This window comes from Leiobunum rupestre, chromosome 11, assembly GCF_980474605.1.
Source record: "Leiobunum rupestre chromosome 11, qqLeiRupe1.1.hap1, whole genome shotgun sequence".
In the NCBI taxonomy this organism is placed as follows: Eukaryota; Metazoa; Arthropoda; class Arachnida; order Opiliones; family Sclerosomatidae; genus Leiobunum; species Leiobunum rupestre.
The window spans coordinates 38,815,720-38,836,248 of record NC_143394.1 but is presented as its reverse complement, the minus strand read 5'-3'; the positions used below and the strand labels follow the sequence as shown (position 1 = coordinate 38,836,248).

At 35.9% G+C, this 20,529-nt stretch overlaps 1 protein-coding gene across 1 annotated transcript; it reads right to left on the bottom strand.

Moving 5' to 3' along the window:
- Positions 1 to 2,218: 2,218 nt before the first annotated feature.
- Positions 2,219 to 19,462, bottom strand: LOC149922551 (uncharacterized). Its single transcript, XM_090163067.1, has 10 exons — positions 18,909 to 19,462; positions 10,939 to 11,022; positions 10,739 to 10,863; positions 8,967 to 9,118; positions 6,871 to 6,924; positions 5,652 to 5,793; positions 5,469 to 5,584; positions 4,714 to 4,939; positions 3,943 to 4,658; positions 2,219 to 3,113 (listed from the first exon to the last, which is right to left on the bottom strand). The coding sequence occupies exons 1-10, from the start codon at positions 18,923 to 18,925 to the stop codon at positions 3,090 to 3,092; spliced, it is 1,656 nt and encodes a 551-aa protein (XP_090019193.1). The 5' UTR covers positions 18,926 to 19,462; the 3' UTR covers positions 2,219 to 3,089.
- Between the last annotated feature and the right edge of the window lie 1,067 nt (positions 19,463 to 20,529).

Sequence of the window (20,529 nt, the reverse complement as noted above, 5' to 3'; positions counted from 1 at the left end):
CTTGATAGTATCAGGTTCCTTTGATCTTCTCATGTCAACCATTAGATACGCGACCATTCCAATTCCTGCGGTGAATAATCTTTGATTGTGATATTTCTAACTTTTTTCTTTGAAAATTCGACAATTTATTAATTTTTATACTTTCGATAGATTTGGAATTAATATACCGGCACATATTTTCAAGGGAAAGATTTTTAGAGGTTGATTTTTATAATACGGATGGCACTAACAGTTTGAAACGTAGAAATTTTAAATTATATAAACCCCGCGAATTTGTTTCTTTTCATGCCCAATTTAGTTGAGCCTTTGTTACCAAATAGTTTTAGAGGTTTTATTATATTTATATTTCTCAACATATATTTCATTTAGTACAAATAAAAAACATGAAAGTCGAACCTCTGATATGTGTTTCCCTGTAAGGCATTTCTGTATCGCAATTTACGTACAATTGGGAATGTAATATAATATTCATATAAGGAAGTAACCAACTTTATATATTATTTTCGTTCGGTTGAAACATGTACGTTGCAGGCGCCCACAGATTTTTCGTTATTATAAGGGTTTTATAAAACTATTTCATAGCAAAAATATAAATAAGTTAATATCCCACGGAATGTAATTTTACTGGCGGAATACTCAGAATATTTTAGACCTGAAACCACGTAGGTTTCCACAGATTGGAGGTTAAATATATCCCTTCGGAAACTGCATCGATTCTACGGAGGTACGTGTTTTATATTTACGGCTTAGATGGATTCTAGTGCTATATTATAAACTTCTAGTTATAATTAATAAATTCATAAAGTAAAAAAACTTACTAATCCCAAACTTCAACATCCTCCTACTTAATTGGTATTACCATAAGTAAAATTAGAAAATTAAGTTTGACACATAACGAATTCGGTTAATGATAGTCTGTCGTGGACGTATGGCGAAATAGGAAGTTTGCGAACAGGAAACTCGTCCCTTCCTACTCTTTCAGTTGCCAAAATAGTTGGTTAGTTTAATGGGGAGAAATACGAGCGTACACGCGTTAAGGTTTGAAATTCGAAAATAACTAACTTTTGAAATGGAGCCAGTGTTTATAATAGTTATTTTATCTTCCAATTCAATAATTCATCATGATTTTCCAAAAGTAAGAGTTATTTACACTTTTGAAAGCATTTCAATTTTCGGAACCACTTCTTCCGCGTAGAGTTTGCAAGTTCTCTCCCCACTGGTTTAAGGAGTTTTCCCCCGAGCTCTTTGGTTTCCCCTTCCATAAAAACTTATTGAGGTTAACGGTAATAATTAGTGTAGGGAGCTGTTGGCTCGCGTCGCATGAAGGGCTTGCCAACACCCTACTACGAATTGTTACCCGGCCATCTGAACTAATGACTTTAAAAAAAGTCGCTCGATGACTTAGGCCCAAGGTGGTCATTGGATGAAACATCGTCTTCCCTTAATATTATAATATAAAATACTCCAAAAAATGCATTATACCACAGAAAGTATTTTATAAAATTTTAACATAAACAATGTTAAGGGTATACCATTCTTAAAGCAAGTGTCGGCTCGACGTCCAGTAGCTCTTTTTTTAACAGTCGCTATCGTTGATATCAAAACAAGATAGTTAAGCTAAATTTGGACACGAAAGGCGATACTTATAGGTACCCCTCGCGTTGATTGAATCGATTGTTAATTGGTCAATAACAATAATTACAACAATATTATTTATATGGGATTGTAACCCGGCCACCTGAATTAAAAAGGCTTCAAAAGTCGCTTGATGACTTAAGCCTAAGGTGGTGCCTTGGGTATTAGCCTAGCTGATTATTATATTATATATAATTTAGTCATAAGTTATCTAAATATAGTACACTGCAATGGCTCTCTGACGACATACTAATTTGGCTATTTTGAACTTGAGTTTCCTTTACTATTAATAGATGGCACTACGCTCTCCACTAATGTCGCTTTTTTCGAAGAATCGGATAGATTCATGGCCATCTCTAATAACAATGGCCTTTCCATATTTCAGGTGGCAATGATGGAGACGACAGTTGCTTTAAATGGTTCAATATTATCGTATTCAAAACTAAAAATATAATAATAACAAAATGAGGACCCATTTTACCGCTCTTGGCAAAAACTTTTATTATAAAAAAACAATAATTTTCTTTAAAGATAAACATACATTTGACGTTTAAAAATTTACAATTAACACGAAAACTCAATCAAATAGTTTCTTGTAAAATAATGAGAATAAATACTGGTCGTAAAAATTAGGCTGTACATTCACTCCCACAAAAATAGATTAAATTAAAAAAATCTCGCATATAATACTAAAATTATCAGAATTGACTAGTATGTAGTAATGGAAATAGTTCATTATAAGCAAGATCGATTATTTTATCTTAAAGGAAGATTACACGCGGTTTGGGTTTTTTCATTAGTGTTGTTATATATTTTGTATTTGAAATATTTTAAAAATATGAAATTTGTACTCTAGAGTTTTTGGTTTTTTTTTAAATATTTTTTCTCCATATTTTGGCATCCTATGATTCTTTTAGAAGGCTTGTTATATTATTACAGTAGGATCCACCGTTTTTAAATTAAGTTCGAAAAATTTAACATTTACTGATGACTATTTGTGTATAATTTTAAATTTGATTATTTCATAAATATATTTTACGTTAATTAAATTAATACGAGAAATAATTTTATGGAATGGTGCTTTTTAGTACAGATGGGTAATTTATGTCGAATATTTGTTCAATACGCGGTGTTATTTATCGGCATTCTCCTCCAGATGGCGATAATAACGACGGTTAATTCGCGAAAGCAAAGGTTAGCTCGGTTGTCACGTGACTCGCCTATGTGGCTTCTATCGCCATCTAGAAGTTAAATTGTCGACGAAGTCGACGATGGAGCTTTAGGTGAATTTCGAGTTGAGAGATATCGTGGCCGTCTCGTCGAAGAAATGATTTCTTCGGAACAACTAGTTGATCAAATACAGAATACGTATAGGTATCCTCTTTCTCGGCTTAATTGCTTCTCCAAAATATGGCGGATTATTTGATTTTGGCTTACAAAGGGGAAGATATTTTTTAAAGTGAAGTCATCGGAACACCCTGCAACAGAAATAACACGTTCATTAGATTTTGACCGATTGTACGGAGTGGAAAGGATACAATTTTGAAATCGTTTGTGGTCCCTTAAAGCAAATGCCGGATTAAAGCGAGAGTCTTGGAAACAAGATTCTCAAGCTACAATGAATACTGAATTCAATTGCCTTTGTTAATGATGGATAGGAGCAACAAACACAAGGAGAACTCAGGTAGCCTTTAAACACGCTAACGAAGGGTTGTGTACGAATTTCATTGGACGAGCGTCACGAGCCTTTACGCTGAACGTTTTACGGGCGGGGGGAGAAGACAATTTCCGAATTTTCCCCTTCCGACGGCAGTAGGCGCTAAAGCGTCTAGCCAATGAAAAACGTACACAAGAAAATCCACTACTTTTGACGGGTTGCGTTCTCCTTGTGTGGGGTGTTGTGTTTGTTGCTCCTAGACGGCAGCAGGTGATAATGCGTCTAACCAATGAAAAATGTACACAAGGAAATGCACGACTTTTGACAGGTTGCGTTCTCCTTGTGTGGGGTGTTGTGTTTGATAGGCTATATTTATTTTATATAGGAAATATAATGTAAACTAAGGACAACTTAGTATAGTATTGTTTGTCGATTGTTATATTTTCTGGCGCTTTGATATTTTCGATATTCTACATTGCCACCAACAGCTGGCAGACGAGTCACTTTTTGTTTTGAGTTGCTAGAAGGTGCTTCCACGTAGTAGCTTCTTTGGGGAGCGCTTTGTCAATTTATTAATTTTTTTTGATAGAGCCGACATTTGCTTTAAAGATGTGACTAATTTTGGTCAAGTTTATTGACGATATCCGTACCTTATCTTTCCGGTTGGGATCAAACTCGATCATCTTGACCCTCTCTATTTCAGACTGCTCATCGAGCCACTCCAGTTCTACTCCGGCCGGGTCCACTTTTGGTGGCTGGGCGCTGGTGGTCTTAGGCTCCGGGAACAAGAAGACGGTGTCCGCGTGTTTGGCACTTCCGCTCGACATGTCCGCTCCGTCAGCCTCGGTGTCAATGGGGCTGGCGCTGCTAGTCCTCGCGTGCACCGGGGCCGAAGCCGTCGACCCGTAGCCACTCTCGGGGCTGCTTTCGGGACACTTGAGACCTAGATGACCGCCGGGAGACACGGCCGTGACATTCGCGACTGGTCCCGCCAGCCGATTGCCGCCCGTGGAAGGCAACGATGCTGTGGCCATCGCCGCTTCGTTCTTCAAGTTGTTCGCTCTGATTCTGTCCCAGTTGATGCTACTGGCGGCCGAGCCATAGCCGCTCTCCAAGCTGCCATCTGGTCGCCGCTTTAATTTGGTTCCTACTTTTGATTTGGGTGGCTCCCCGATGGTCACGGCCACGCTATTGCCCGTCTTCGAGTCGACCGTCGCCGAAATTTCAGTCTCGCGACGAGCCGAGGAAGATAAATCGGGAAACCGTTGAGATTGCGATCTCCAAAAGCTCATGTATTGCCAGACGTCCTTCATGATGAAAATCACTAGGTTGTCCGCGAAGATATGTAGAACGTTTTGAGGTTTTCCTGTAAAAGTGTACGCTTAAGTACGTCATTCCAAGACTCGAATTTCAATTCTTACCAGCATTCCTTAGTGGCGAACACAGCGTCTCTGTCGAGCGACCAGTTTGCGTTCCCGCCGAGGGCCAACTGTTCGTGACCGTCTCTACGGCGATGGTGGCCGTGCACGTGGTTGTGACTCCGTACTTCTGCGACCAGGACCCGCTCTCCTTGCTCCTTCTTTTCTTGTAGATGACGGATTCCCTCTCGGTCTTCTTCAACTTCTCCTTCAAATAGGCCACCTCGTGCTAAGTTCCGTTCAGAGATTAGTTATCAACAAAACCAAACCATTTAAAAGGTCATAGCGGCGTTTGAATTTTGACTAGTCCCACTTGGTCACCGGAAATAAACTGGAGGAACCCCAAAAATTTAAGTGGCCGGATCTGATACCACGATTCAGTGGCGTAGCGATAATTTTGTTTCAGAGAGGACACGAGACTGACTACAACCATAAGAGTTTCTTCCTTAAGTTATTTGGTTTCCCCTTTCCATAATAACTTGTTAAGGTTAAAGGTAATAGTAAGTGTAGGGAGTTGTTGAATCGCTTTCCACAACCCTCCTACGCATTGTAACTAGGACATCTGAATAAATCGAAATAAAAATCACTGCTTAGGGTATTAGCCTAGCTGATTATTGATTTTGTACTTGCCATGCTCCCTGCAACCCTGGCAAGGCCACTATCACGAGATACGGAATAGGAGGCGCTACTAAATTTTAACCCAGAGTTTTCAAACGCCGGTGTGTCCCTTTAAGAACAATAGAAACATGTTTCTATACCTCAAGATCCTCGACTTTCAAAATTAAAATATCGACTTTATGTTCCGCTTGCGTTTTCTCTCTATGGTACGTGTGAACCACGTTGTTTAGCTCCACTTTGGCAGCGTCCGTTATACCTTCGAAATATTGCTATACGTTAATCGCGCCAATCAATATGTTGAAGAGAGGTGGTGTTTGATATACTTCGAAATATCCTCTTGATTCTCCATATCCTGAGGAAGATCAGATTGAGCGCGGCTTCTCTGGCCGACCGCCCTTTACTGGCTGATGTTAAGAAGGCTATCCCCAGACTAAATACTATTATTACTACGATGGCGTCAAACACCTGCAAAATAAATTCAATTATTGGCACCATTACGTAGACCATAGACCACCTACCCCAAGAGGGACATGTATCGCTGGTAGTAATTTAATTATTTTTATGTCTCGAATTTGATGCGACTTTTTTGAGAGCAGAGGCAGTTTAAAAGGTAGTTTTGGGTTTTTATTTCGTAAAATAAAGAATAAGCCTTTCTATAAAGTCATTACGCTTGCCCAAATTGTTTTAATGTATCGCTTTCGTCACGAGATACGTAGGAGTTCAGTTCAGTTTTGAAGGTTAGATCTTTATAAAAAGGGCTACTCGTCGAATTTTAATTGGCTATTATAGTGAAACGTTACTTCTGCGTCACGAGTGACGCGCCCGATACATCTAAACAAGAAGGCCAATGCTACTTTATAGAAAGACCTATTGTCACGCTCTATTTTCTGTTTGCTGTAAAAAAAGCCACATCATCTCTGAGACACCTTTTTTGAGGTTGATGCAAGTCCTTCTTGGGTTAGGTGGTCTGGGCGTCGATTAATATAATAACTCTTTACTAACGTTCCATAAGCGTGTCAATTAGTGCAATAAAACTTCTTTTTATAATATTAAGTGTAAAATTATATAATATTGCGCCTAACATCACGAGACAGAGCTTTTTTGATAGTACTTTAATCGTAACGCTCGATTTGTACGTGCGCTTGAAACATTGAAGTTACGCGTGCCACTTGCTAGTGCTCGTGACTTTGAGGAAGTTGAGCTATGACGTAGGGTGCGCCATTTTCTCCCTTAGCTCCTCTCTCTTTATAAAATCGACTATTAAAGGGAGTAAGTACCAAATGGAAAACTCGTCTGCTAACGCCCGCCACAACAACTTGATTTAACGTAACTAGCGACAATTACCTCTATGTTTTGTTAAAGTTTGGAAAAAAATTTAGATTAGTTGCTCCACCATAAGCATGGAAGTTTAAATTTGTGTGGAATGACGTAGAATTGACTTTGTGCCCAAAAAAGCAGCTCACGATAATAATTTAACATGGGGAAGATAGGAAACTGACACAGTTATGTGAAACGGAATTATAAACTTGTGCTAATATTTACCTCAATGCCCTGCGTGATGTATCTGAGCTTTCCGGTTATTAATCGTACTATAATCTAAAACACAGTAACAATTGTTAGTCCCTACAATTATTATAGTTTAGTCTAGTTAGAATATTATAGTTTATCAGCTGAAGGCTCTTTAACGGTTGTTGAAGGGAATACATTTGTTTATCGTCTCAAATTTTAAAACATAACTTTAAATTGTCACCCCATTATATTTTTAATCTACGAAGATCAATTAGACTCGAATTTAGCGCATAAAAGAATGGAGTGTTTGATGCATCTCCCAAAGTGATGGGGGAAAACGTTACTTTTACCAAAAGTGACATAATTACCAATAGTGTGTCAATCGGACCTATTTCGTAATGAATGTAACGAGCGAAATACAAGTTGGGACGGGAGAATAGAAAGTATGCCTTGGGGAGGAAAGGAAGTTAAAACCAATAAATAACGCCTATTAGTGAGGAACAGAGGAACTAAGTAGCACTAGTCAAAGTTAATGTATATTTTTATTTTCTTCATTCTGTGGAGATGCTATCGCCATCTACCTACGATATAATACCATAGACTATAAAAAGATCCTGCAGGTGACTTCCTCCATTCTGTATCGGGTCTCCGTATGGCCTTTTCTCGAGGTGTACTACCGATTATTTCGGACGTGTGTACTCTGCTCCGCGCCTTTGGCATTCGATAACTTTACCGAGTCCAATAGTTTTGTTTTTGGTTTGCTTATTTCTCTCCCCATCACTGTTTGTATATACTTTAAATTTGTTGTCTAATTCTGTATGATGCACATGGTGTGAAGGCCTCCGCTGCCATATACACCATTAAAATCTTTCTTATTTTTGAAAAAATATAAAAAAGATCCAGAAAGGTGACAATAAATAGTATTTTATGTGGTCGAGCTCGAGTCGAGCATTTATTAAACCTTTAGCATACGAAAGTACAGGGATTGTCACACTTTTCGTAATTATGTCACTTTTGCTTTTACTTAAATGTTTTTTTAAATTGTTAAAATCTACCAAAAAAATGTTTTTAAAGTATTTATATTTATCGTAATTGGCATCAAATAGTCTATAATTTGGGATCTAACAAACATTTTTTTTATTATTTAATTAATTAGTTGGTAATAACCGGGCTCTCCCAGAAACTATGATAAGCAACGGATTTGAATTACCTTAATATTTCACACAAAATCAGCTTATCTTTTTATTGATTTTTAAGTCCATTCTAAGCTCTTAAAGGGAATATAACCCAAATATTTATTTCACCCTTCGTTGCATCCTCCTACGGCTTTTGATAATCTCGACGCTGTTTTAGTTTTTAGTTGCGAAGGAAATCATTAAAATGGTTGGGGTCTTTCGTAAAGCACACTTTTCGGGTTATATGATCAGTGGCGCAGCAACCCTGGGGGAACTTTTTTGGGGGTGAAATATTTCATATGAGCTATCCCTGAAAATAGGTAGCGAACAGTGATACGGAAATCTGGTGTATATTCAGAAGGGTGGAAACCTCTGGAAGAGCCCCGGGTGGCAACCTCTGGGACCAACCTGGGTGGAAACCTCTGGAAGAGCCCCGGGTGGCAACCTCTGGGACCAACCTGGGTGGAAACCTCTGGAAGAGCCCCGGGTGGCAACCTCTGGGACCAACCTGGGTGGGAACCTCTGGAAGAGGCCCGGGTGGCAACCTCTGGGACCAACCTGGGTGGAAACCTCTGGAAGAGCCCCGGGTGGCAACCTCTGGGACCAACCTGGGTGGAAACCTCTGGAAGAGCCCCGGGTAGTAACCTCAGGGACAACCCCTGGTGGAAACCTCTGGAAGAACCCCGGGTAGTAACCTCAGGGACAACCCCGGGTGGCAACCTCTGGGACCACCCCAGGTGGAAACCTCTGGGACCAACCCGGGTGGCAATCTCTGGAACTGCCCCAGTTGGCAACCTCTGGGAGAGTCCCGGTTGGCAACCTCTGGGACCACCCCGGGTGGCAAAAGGTCTAGCTACGCCCCTGTGTATTATCTTTACATTCCAAACTTTCAGCTGATAGCCTATTACGAATTAGTCAACAAATTGCGACGTCACCGGATGTCGCGAAATGTACCTCTACTAGGAAGAACGTAAGAATGACGGTGCTGGTGTAAGTGAAAGCCCAACTGGCGTCTTTCAACTTGGGACTGTGAACCGCGTCCACTATGGCGAATGGATTGGAACTGTTCGCCGTGCAATTGATGGCCGGAGACTTCCAGTCTGGATCTGCGCCCAAATAACCATATCATTCGTTTATTTAATTTTTCCTGTCGGCTTCCTAACCGCCTGACTGGGTGTTTGTTCCGCTTACGAAAAACCTACAGCAGACGCCGCATTATATAATACGCGAGCAGTTTTTTAATTTCTAATTTTAAAAGGAGGCACCCAGAAGTTCGCAACGCTTGAAAAAGCATTTAATTTTTTTTGAAGCCGCGAATGTTTGCGTAAGCTGTACAATATACGTCTTTTGGTAATTACTCGTAACGTTTTGTAAATTCGTTCGAGGGTGAACGTACTGGTCTTCCTTAAGTTCTACCTGCGTTTCGCTGGAAACTAATTACCTCGTATTTTGCTGGTGAATTCGTGACCCTGAAAGCGTTAGTGTGTGATACGGGTAAGCGATCGTATTTTGCTACGACTTTTTGAATAATTATACCCGTATGGCAGCCGCTCTTTCCAACTAATTTATAATCTCTCTCCGCAATTACCAATTTTCTACATTATTGATTCCGGCATTTGATTGATAGATTTTTTCAAAACGCTATAGACCATTCAATAATTTTGTAGCTAGTCAAACCTAGTGCTCGGATTACGATAAATTTTTATCCATGAATAAAATAAGCTCGGCGATATTTAAATAATATTTATTTAAAGGGAATATAACATCAGGTATTTGGTGTGGAACACCAACGTTTGCAGCTCTGGCCGCTCTTGTCTTTGGCTTTAGAAATATTTGGCGCCACTGTACAGTGAAATTTGAAAAAATGAAGGGGTCTTCCGTAAAGATTGCTTTGCAGGTTATATTCCCTTTATTTAAATAACCAATAGTTGGAAGTGAAGAGAAGCACATTGTGAAAAACTAAATGAAAAGAGACTTAAAACGGTTTTAAAATTCACAATTTATTTATTTAGAAAATCCAACGTTTCGAAAGGAACTGTTCCTCCTTCTTCAGGGATTTTTACAAGTCTGAAGAAGGAGGAACAGTTCCTCCGAAACGTTGGATTTTCTAAATATATAAATTTAACCAATAGTTGAATAAAAATTGTAAAATGTTTAAATAATCGAAAGTGAATAAGCCCATTATTTAAATAAAACAAAAAATTATTTAAATAAATGCCACTTTTATTCTAATAAATGCTTGGTTGCGTAAAAAACATAATTAAATAAGTTATAATGATATTCTTTTTACCAACGTTTTTAAATAAATCGGAAAATTTGTGGAAAATGAATAAAAAATTCCGAGCACTAGTCGAACCATTCACAAAGACTACTTGGTGCTAGCATTTTGACTATTCCTAAAATCATGATTCGTGTTCAGAACTTTTTTTTTGGTATTAAATGAAGCTCCAAACCTAATGTAATTTTTTGGTACATAGCTAAGGTAACCTATGGGAAGAGAGTATTTTTCAAAATGTAGCAATAAAATAAATGGACTATTAACGCAATTAATGAGATATCGTTATTGCAAGGAATACAATGGTTTGCTTAAAACTTTATCTGATAAAGGAGTTAAGTGTAATATTAATTTTTACTTATTTAACCAAGCAAACTAGGGCGAAGCAATCGCAAACGAATTTAAATTAGGGTCAGCTGATGATTGAAACTAAAATAGAAACTTGTCTTACCTCTGACCACTTCTAAAGTGATGAGCAATTTGGAAACAATGACTAGAGTTTCGATATTAACCAAAAGAACTATAATGATGTTGCACGCTCTGCTGTTGAGAAAGACCCAGAGCCTTTCACATATTCTGTATTTGGAGTGTGTTACAATTATTACTATTAAACTAGTAGATGCTTTAGCTATAGAATTAAGAACTACGAACCTGTTGGGCTCTGAATCGGAGGAATTACTGCCAGCTGCCAAGCCCCAAACCAAATGGTCAGAATTTCGCATCAGTTCCTCCTTACTGGAAAACCAAATATTATTTAGTTAATTATAGGAAATAAACCATTAATCTACTCTACTGAAGTTGAAAAATATATATAAAATTGTATATTCTAAATTTAATAACATTTTTATATATTCTTAGCCGAGCAAAATTAATAAGGTTCGTAACGTTTTAAGCGGAGACCCTGTGAATTTTAATTAACGTTTAATAATAATAATAGTAATCAGTTAGGTTAATACCCAAGTCACTCCCTTAGACCCAAACCATTAGTGACTTTTAATCGCGCGGTATTGTTAGAGTAACGCTCAAATAAATTGCGAGTAAGAGCCTGCACGCTTTCAAACAATGTCTTTTAATTCATTCGTATATCGACCGCAATATAAGAAAAATTAAAAATAATAGTTTAGTTAGAGTAGAAACTGTATTAAATTACATAAAAACCGAATCTATAATTCACTATAAATATTGAGAACGATTTTCTAAAACAACGATTTTAAATAACTTTATACAATATTTAAGGGTCTAAATTTTAAAACTGTTCTGAACAGTTTTTAAATTATTACATATTTAACAAAATAAAACAAACTACATCGAAATACATTACGCCATTTTTAGAAAATATTGATTTTAAAATTTGTCAAAATGGTTTTTGAGTTGGTTCGTCAAGTTTAAGATTTCCAAAAAAAACCTAATTGTTTAATCGTAGTTTTATCTATAAACATTAAAAGATTTTAATCTATCCATTTAAATTGTTAACTAAATTTTGTTTACTATTAACAGAGAGACACGCATGGATTTTTTTATTATAAAAATATTATTTAATCAATAATTGGGGTGTAAAGAGGTAATAATGTGGGCTCTTTACACCCCAATTATTGATTAAATAATATTTTTATAATAAAAAAATCCATGCGCGTGTCTCTGTTAATAGTAAAAAAAAATTTAGTAGTTTTATCTAGAGAAAAACCTAACTATTTTATCATAAATCAATGACAGGAAACTGTCCCAACATTGACAAGGTTTCCCCCTAAGTACTTTAGTTGGACACGTTTGGAGGCAAGTAAAAACATGCGGACTCATTCTTGCAAAGAGATGATTTGTGTATAAAATATAAAAATAATATTGCAATATCTAGTAAAATTTCGTGCATTTAAAAATCGACCTTTTTTAAATCGTCAAGAATTTTTACATTGGACCGACACATACTTTGTCCATACTTTGATACTTTTAAGTCTTATTTTTAATGTGTTTCATAATTAGATTACCGCCGTTATTAGAATATATTTAAAACAAAAATTAATTTTTATCAAAAAAGGCCTTTAAGAATACCGTAAAATCCTCTTTTTCGTTCAAGCTGAAGTTTTTCTGTTTTATTAATTACATAATTGAATCATATTTTTCTTATTAGGCTGATCTTTCCTCTAGTGCTTAAAACAATTTTAATAATTTTAATATTAATAGTTAACGAGATATAAGGTCCTAACTAAAGGGTCCGAATTAAAACGTAATAACTTAATTACTTTTAAATTTAAAATTGTAAAAATTATTTTAGTCACTAAACAAGATGCTGTTATACACTTAAACAATAATTTTATAAGTTAAAATACAAAATTAAAATAGCGTGAAAGTAGACAATGGCCACTGTAGTCTTCCCCCTCATTTCCGCTTTCAAATAATTTAATTTATTTCTCAAGTACTAATTGTAATAACCGTCAACGTTTTATCTCCAGTATTTTTAAAAGTAAAATTATATAAATTAAACTCGCCACTCCCTATATTTGTTATTACTAAAACGACACGCGAAATATGTATCTATTTTCTCAACACGCAACTAGAATTTGTCTTGCCTCTGTCTCGGACGGGGGAAAATATCGAAGATCCCTCTGAAGGGGTCTCATGGGTTAAATTCGGCGGGGCAAATTAATATATCTCCAGATGAATGAATATAATTTGTTCCGAAAAACCAGTTTTCACGGCATCATACGGCCCAGAGTTCTAATCCTCATCAGCGTGTTGAGAGAGAAACGGGTCAATGTGCTTGTATCACCAGCCACAATTTTCAATGCCACAAATCGTTCCCTTCCAAATATTTTGATGTTTCGTTTTTTAACCGATAGCGCAACCGATTGGATCTTTTCAACGCGGGGTCGTGAACTGTTGGCTATGCGGAAAAACGAAATGGTCCAGGATAAATAAAAGTTACGTAACTTGGCATCTAAAATATAATTTTGTGATGTTTCGACCCAATAAATGTTACATAATTTAATGAATAAAATATATCTTGGTGATTTTTCAGATCCAATAAATGTTACATATATTAATGAGTAAAATATATCTTTGTGATATTTTAGGCCCAATAAATGTTACATAAATGAATGAATAAAATATATCTTTGTGATATTTTAGGCCCAATAAATGTTACATAAATGAATGAATAAAATATATCTTTGTGATATTTAAGGCCCAATAAATATGAGTAAAATATATATTTGTGATATTTTAGGCTTATTTATGTTACATATGCTAAACTGAAATAATCTAAAACCCCTATTGCACAGTAAAAAAGTTTTATTGTGCAATAGTGGTTTTAGATTATTTCAATTTAGCTTAATTCATGTACAGGACGTCCTCCCACAAATAATGTTACATATATTAATGAGTAAAATATATCTTTGTGATATTTTAGGCTAAATAAATGTTACATAAATGAATGAATAAAATATATCTTTGTGACATTTAAGGCCCAATAAATATGAGTAAAATATATATTTGTGATATTTTAGGCTTATTTATGTTACATATGCTAAACTGAAATAATCTAAAACCCCTATTGCACAGTAAAAAAGTTTTATTGTGCAATAGTGGTTTTAGATTATTTCAATTTAGCTTAATTCATGTACAGGACGTCCTCCCACAAATAATGTTACATATATTAATGAGTAAAATATATCTTTGTGATATTTTAGGCCAAATAAATATTACATAAATGAATTAATAAATTATATCATTGTGATATTTTAGGCCCAATAAATGTTATATTCATTTAAATGTAAATTATATCTTTTTTGATATGTTAGGCCCAATAAATGTTACATAAATTAATGAGCAAAATATATCTTGCTGACATTTTAGGTTCAAAAAATATTACATATATTAATGAGTAAACTATGTCTTTGTGATATTTTAGGGCCAATAAATGTTATAGAATTAAATGAGTAAAATATATCTTTGTGATGTTTCAGGGCCAACAAATGTGACGTAATATATTCTAAAATATTTTGTGTTTAAGTGAAGCAATAGCATTTTCTCCGTAATATTTTTTTACATTTATGGAATTAATAAACTTAATCGATTTGATAAAACCATTAGCACTTTGTATATTTCTAATAATATTTTAAAATTTCACATTCGATTTATTTTATAAACGTATAGTGTGTATAAAACATGAAATTTTGCGTATTTCGAAACTTTAGGGAACAAACATTATAGCCTTTATAAAAGTATTATATCGGCTGTAATTTAAAACCTGGATTTCTTATTTCACCTCTTGAGCCACTTCGGAACCCCACCCACGTTCAAGAGATTGAATATATACGCTTGTAAACAATTTTCGCTTTCCAAAAAAGGTTGACTAACTGGAGCACAATATTTTAGTTGTCATTGGGGAAGGAGGGGGTAGTCTTAAATTTACATATACGGATATGATAAAAGATTATGTAGGGGAAAGTTTACTTGGTACTTTACAATTTTACTAATATTACTCATCATTTAGGAAACTCTAAAACACAATAGAGTATATAATTTACATTCCATTATATTTTTACGTATAATAATGGACTTGTATTTTGTAAATTATTTATTTCCCAATTCTAGTTGGGTTAAACTATTGAAACCACATTTTTCTTTCATATTGAAATTAGATTTTATGCTACGATTTACAAAATAAATTACCATAATGACTGTAGCAAGTATGGCTTCAAAAAATATGTACTATCTTTTAGTTCGTTCAATTTTTAACGGTGTCTAATCAGTTTTTCTTCCCAATTAACATAAATAATAATTTTACGATTCGGTAAAAATATGCATTCGTTCTGGTAAAATTTATAATTTCTATAACACCGACCTCGCAGTTTACCGACTGTGACCGACAAATACCACGCTAATGAACGTTTAAAAGTCAAACGTTTCCGGTTAATTTTATAGTCGTTTTAGTATGTAGAATGTAGATTGGTAATCCCCGCCACTCAATAATATCATTAATTTATTAATAACGTAACACTATGTAACGTCGAATCTTGAGCTTTTGATTGGCTTTTAAAAACGTACCTAGTGCCTGATATGAAATGGACAAAATAGAATTAGCCAGAAATCTTTCAATGGAGGGAGTAGATAAGGGATGGAATTTTGGTACAGCCAAAGTTACACCCAGGGGGGGGGGGTGTTGACACGGAAACCCTAATCGTGTCTACGCCACTGGACATAGCAAAAAGGATCCCTTGAAAATGAATTTTGGAAACTCCGATTCGTATTCTCACTGAAGTTGTGAATAATATAAAATTATAATAATTAATTCACGAATTTAGATTGCCAAGTAAAAGCTAATGACGTATGTGATCGTGCCACTTGAGACAAAGATTGAAACTACCAACATCAGTCTCTCCGTGTACCGTCGCGTCGGCAAGGAACACTGGGGCAAGCGTCTATTTCCGGTTCTATAATATGACATTATTTCCAACTCGTGCGGTGCGAAAATAGGTTCGCTTTTGAATATTCACAGGTTAAATAAATTCCTGGTTATATGTAACACCTACTTTAAACATTTGTGTTATTTATATAGACATGGTTTTATTAAAATGAAATGAGCCGATGATAGCCACTGATTTATGAATCGGAAAGAAAATATTTTGATTAATTACTTCGGGAAAACATGGTTTCTAAATAAATAATTATCCATAACATATTTTTACATTTTACATCACACGAATGTATATTTCATTTCAATTGTTATCTTGTAAGACAAATTTTATTAACATCCGATTTATCCATGGCAATATCATAATCTCATTATCTTTGAATTTCTGAGTAAAACATTAAACCAACTATTTAAAATAAATGTTTAAAATATTTAATTTTTATACCGTAGATGGATACTTGTGACGAAGATTCAACACCAAAAATTAACATAACCTTCACTTCCAATAAAACAAAGTACAAAAAATAACTGGAAACGAAAATTTGAACTCTAACCTGCTCGAGTCTCCTTTTTTCCAACACAGTAATGGCATCCCGATATAAGTCACAATAGCTGTCGAAAATACTGGGCATTTAAGCCTATTTTTCTTGGTGGTCTCGGCCGGAATAGGCTCCGCCATCCGTACACACGCGTTATTCAGGTTCAAACACGTAAAAATTTAAAAGTAGAACCACGAGCGTACGTTACATTAAAGTGACTGAAATGTTTTGGGTTGGTAACTGGTTTTGAACTCGCGAAGGTCTCGTAATATGTTATAAACTGCAGAAACAAGCGAGGGGGAGGAACATTGGTAAATATTCTCAGGAAGTCAGTGGCCTCAACTACCACCCGCTACACCCGGGGTTATATCTTTGGCGCGAAACTGCACCACACCCCTGGCGGCTGTGAGCGGCTTTCGGCCGCTACGGCCAAGAAATCACGTATTTTGTATATTAAGGAGCGACATTTGTGCTCAAACAAAAGAATCTTTTCACTTCCTACAGTTTACCAGAGACCCATAGCTTCGCCGCGGTATCGTTCGTAACTTCCTTAGGAAACGGGGGGGGGGGGAGTTCTGGTATAACAAAGGGAGGGATTTCAAAGGGGGAGGCTAAAATATTTTATTGTATATAACAATAATCGTTTCTTGTCTTCATCTTTAGATTGTTAAGGGAATCGGTTGTGTTTCCTTTCTTTAAAAAAAGGACTTCTTTGTTATGAATTTATTTTTACACGGAAATTAGCTTGTTTAAGTTTAGACCAGACCTGACGTAATTAGGAGGGAAGGTGGTACAAATAATTGGAGCCCGCGCAGTCTCGAGTGACCCCGGTTTGTACTTTTCTTCCAAGTTCATCCTTGGAAACGTATAATTATTAGTTAATTAATTAATTCAGAAATCATCTCTCGGGGCCCAGAATTATTGTTTTATTAAAGCCCTCATTTGGACACCGTGCATGACCAGTATATATAACTGTATTATAAGTAAAACAATACGTGTAAGTATGACATTGGACGATATCGGTTATAGACGGAGCAGCATGCTCTTTATCCTACCTCCACATTTGGCGGGAAAACTAAAATATTCAATTTTCGGAGTATTTCTTCGTCTGGCAGCCCTGCTATCATTTTTGGCGGGCTTAGAAAGTTTTGTTGATATCTCCGCACCGTAAATGGCTAAAATATATCCAAGGCTGGTGAATTTTGAACTTTCAGCGTTTCTTTGCATAGTAGGATTTGGCACCTTTTAAACGCACCCAGATTTAAGTGTTCAACGGTTCAATCAAATTTTTGTCATGCCTACAAATAGGCCTTATTGGTCTAGTCAATAACCGTTGTATGTTGGAGGTATAAATATGTCAGATATTTTTAGCTCTCAATTTGAAAGAATTAATAACTACCGAATGAGTGTTGTCAGTCCTTAACTACTGTACTATTTTTTGAAACAAACAATCAGTAAAATAAATTAGCTTTCGTAGAATTGGACCTGTCGATAGAATTATAATCAAAGTTGTAAATAATTTAATTGAATTCGGATATGAAATAATTAATCCCATTTAAATTTTAAATTTAATCAGAGTGATGAGGTGGTTCTTATGTAAAGTCATATCTGGGAGTTTTTTCATGGTACCCTTACTACTATTGATTTATTAAAAATATAAAAATATAGTAAAATTACGATTGAACAATTTTTCAAGGTACCCTTATTACTATTTATTTAATAAAGATATATAAATTAAGTAAAATTGTGTTTGAACAGTTTTTGAAATTACCCTTATTACTATTGATTAGTATATACATAAATATAATTAAATCATGATTGGACAATTTTCCAAGGTATTTTAATTATTTTAGTAAATATAAATATAAATATACTTTATATTTATTTTACTTCTTAAATTATATTTTTATAGAAGTGAAGAGAAGCACATTGTGAAAAACTAAATGAAAAGAGACTTAAAACGGTTTTAAAATTCACAAAAATCCCTGAAGAAGGAGGAACAGTTCCTCCGAAACGTTGGATTTTTTAAATAAATAAATTGTGAATTTTAAAACCGTTTTAAGTCTCTTTTCATTTATATTTTTATCACTAGAAATATTCCAAACACAATTCTAAAACTTTCCACGTAGCATGTAAACAACACGAACGTAAACACGGATGTCAGGTGTTATAGTAACCCATAAAAATAACATACAACTACTTTCTACTACATTTATATAGTATATGAAAAATTACTTCTTCAGTTTATTATTTAAAATTTACCCGAGAATGGTTAAGTTGACATTGAATAAAATTTAGGTCTTATCGATATTTTATCTGACGTAACCGCTACGACTATTTGTAGGTCAAAACTCCAAATTAGTCCGAACGGCCGCTTCTCCTTACACACACCGTACACGGCAGGAAAGCGACGTTGTACTCGATATAAGAACTCGACCGTCTAGGCGCGTCGGAGAAGCCGAACTTGGAGGGGTTTACCGTAGATGAATCTTCGCGTAAACAAAACTCTTTGATTCTTTACCCACCCTCGCTAATCGTCCCTAAAACACGTTTCTGTAGATATCGAAACTTAAACTATCAACGACACTACTGAACCATTAATCGTATTTATTTAATTTCTATTAACATCAACGTGGAGTTGAAAAATCTAAAAAAGAGAAGAGAGTTCTTACCTGACCGAAGGCGCCATGTTGAGGCCGCGATACGAGTTCGACGACGAAAGCCAACGCGCAGGCGCGCGGATTATTTGGCCTCCAAAGCAGCTGTACGAGCCGCGCTTTTACGTTTGGCCCACATTCTCGCTCTGAAAGGAACGAAATTCTCCCCCCACTATTTTCGCCGCCGCTTTCAGATTTCTTTATATAATTTCTTGTAGAGTCGCCTTACTCTTTCGATCACCCGGGATGAATGAAAGATCAAAATACTCAATCGCCAAATTTTAATAACCTTTTTTCCGAAGAAGGCGAACCCCGAATCGGAGAGATTCTCAAGTCGGGATCGGAGAAGAAGAGATTTCGCCCAAACCTCCTGCTTTCTTTTCAATGATTTTTCGGCCCGTCGGAACAGCGAATTCGGACGCGGCGCATTCGGATCGCGCAGGCATGAATGAGAAGCGTAACTTGAATGGCGGCATCGGGGTGATGGCGAGAGGGGGCAGCTGTTCCACACCCCCCTCCCCTCCACGACGGGGTCGGAAGCAGGAAGAGGCGACTCTCTGCTGACAGTGTTGCGCTATAGACAGAAGGGATTTGAACAGCTTTATCGGCGCTAGCGGGTTATGTCTACGTATACGCAGAAGCTTATAATATATATCGTACGAGAGAAGTATCCGTTGAGAATGGAACGTGTACCTCAGCAGGATACGATACACTATTCAATGGGATCAATTTTGCCGCCAAACCTGGGATGCGTACATAAATTCGTTACGACTGCCCCACTTGTTCTTGAAATTGTACAGTCAAACCTATGGACGATTTCATTAGCTTTCTTTAGTGGGGGAGCTGAGGAAGCATTGTAGAAGTGAAAGAAAAACAGTAAACAAGAACGCCACGTTAATTTATAAAATGTAAAATGTATAAATTAAATTGCGTTTATTTATTAAAAACCATATTTTCCCGTCGTAATAGTTTTAGAAAAGGTATAATAAACATGAAAGGATAATTTGTACACAATGAAGTAGAGGTCGGTAACGGTTAATCTTTATCCATGTTTAAATTGATTTGTTTCGGGGGAAAAATGTAAACAAAGAAATTTACCGGTTAATATTTCGGAAAATGATTAAAAAACATGTATTATTCGTAAAATTTGAGCTTTTTATCGAAAAAAACGTCGTTTTTCCGATTAATTTTACAAATTTATCAAAATATTAATCGGATAATACAGAAATATAAATTACTTGATCAAAACGTTTTACGAATAAGTTTGAGAGCTTTATCTATTGAATAAAAGTTAACCATCCCCGACCTCTACAATGAAGCTACTTTACACTCAGGCCCGACAAAAGAGGGGGAAGCCAGTTCAAATTACCGAGGCCCGTGCAGCCCTGGGGGCCCATGTTTGATCAACCGATATATACTTATACCGAGTTTATCTCCGAAAAGTATTTTGCCAAATCAGCGGCATCCCGAGAAGCTACAAGTTTCAAATAAATAAAATTATCAGGATAAGGAAAGGGATACTTCCACCGCAAGATATGTATTATATACTTCTGATATAAATGTAAAATTATAAACGATATTTTCGCTTTTTATCCGCGCGTGCCACCAATCCTCCATTAGAAAAAGCTTGTCCCGT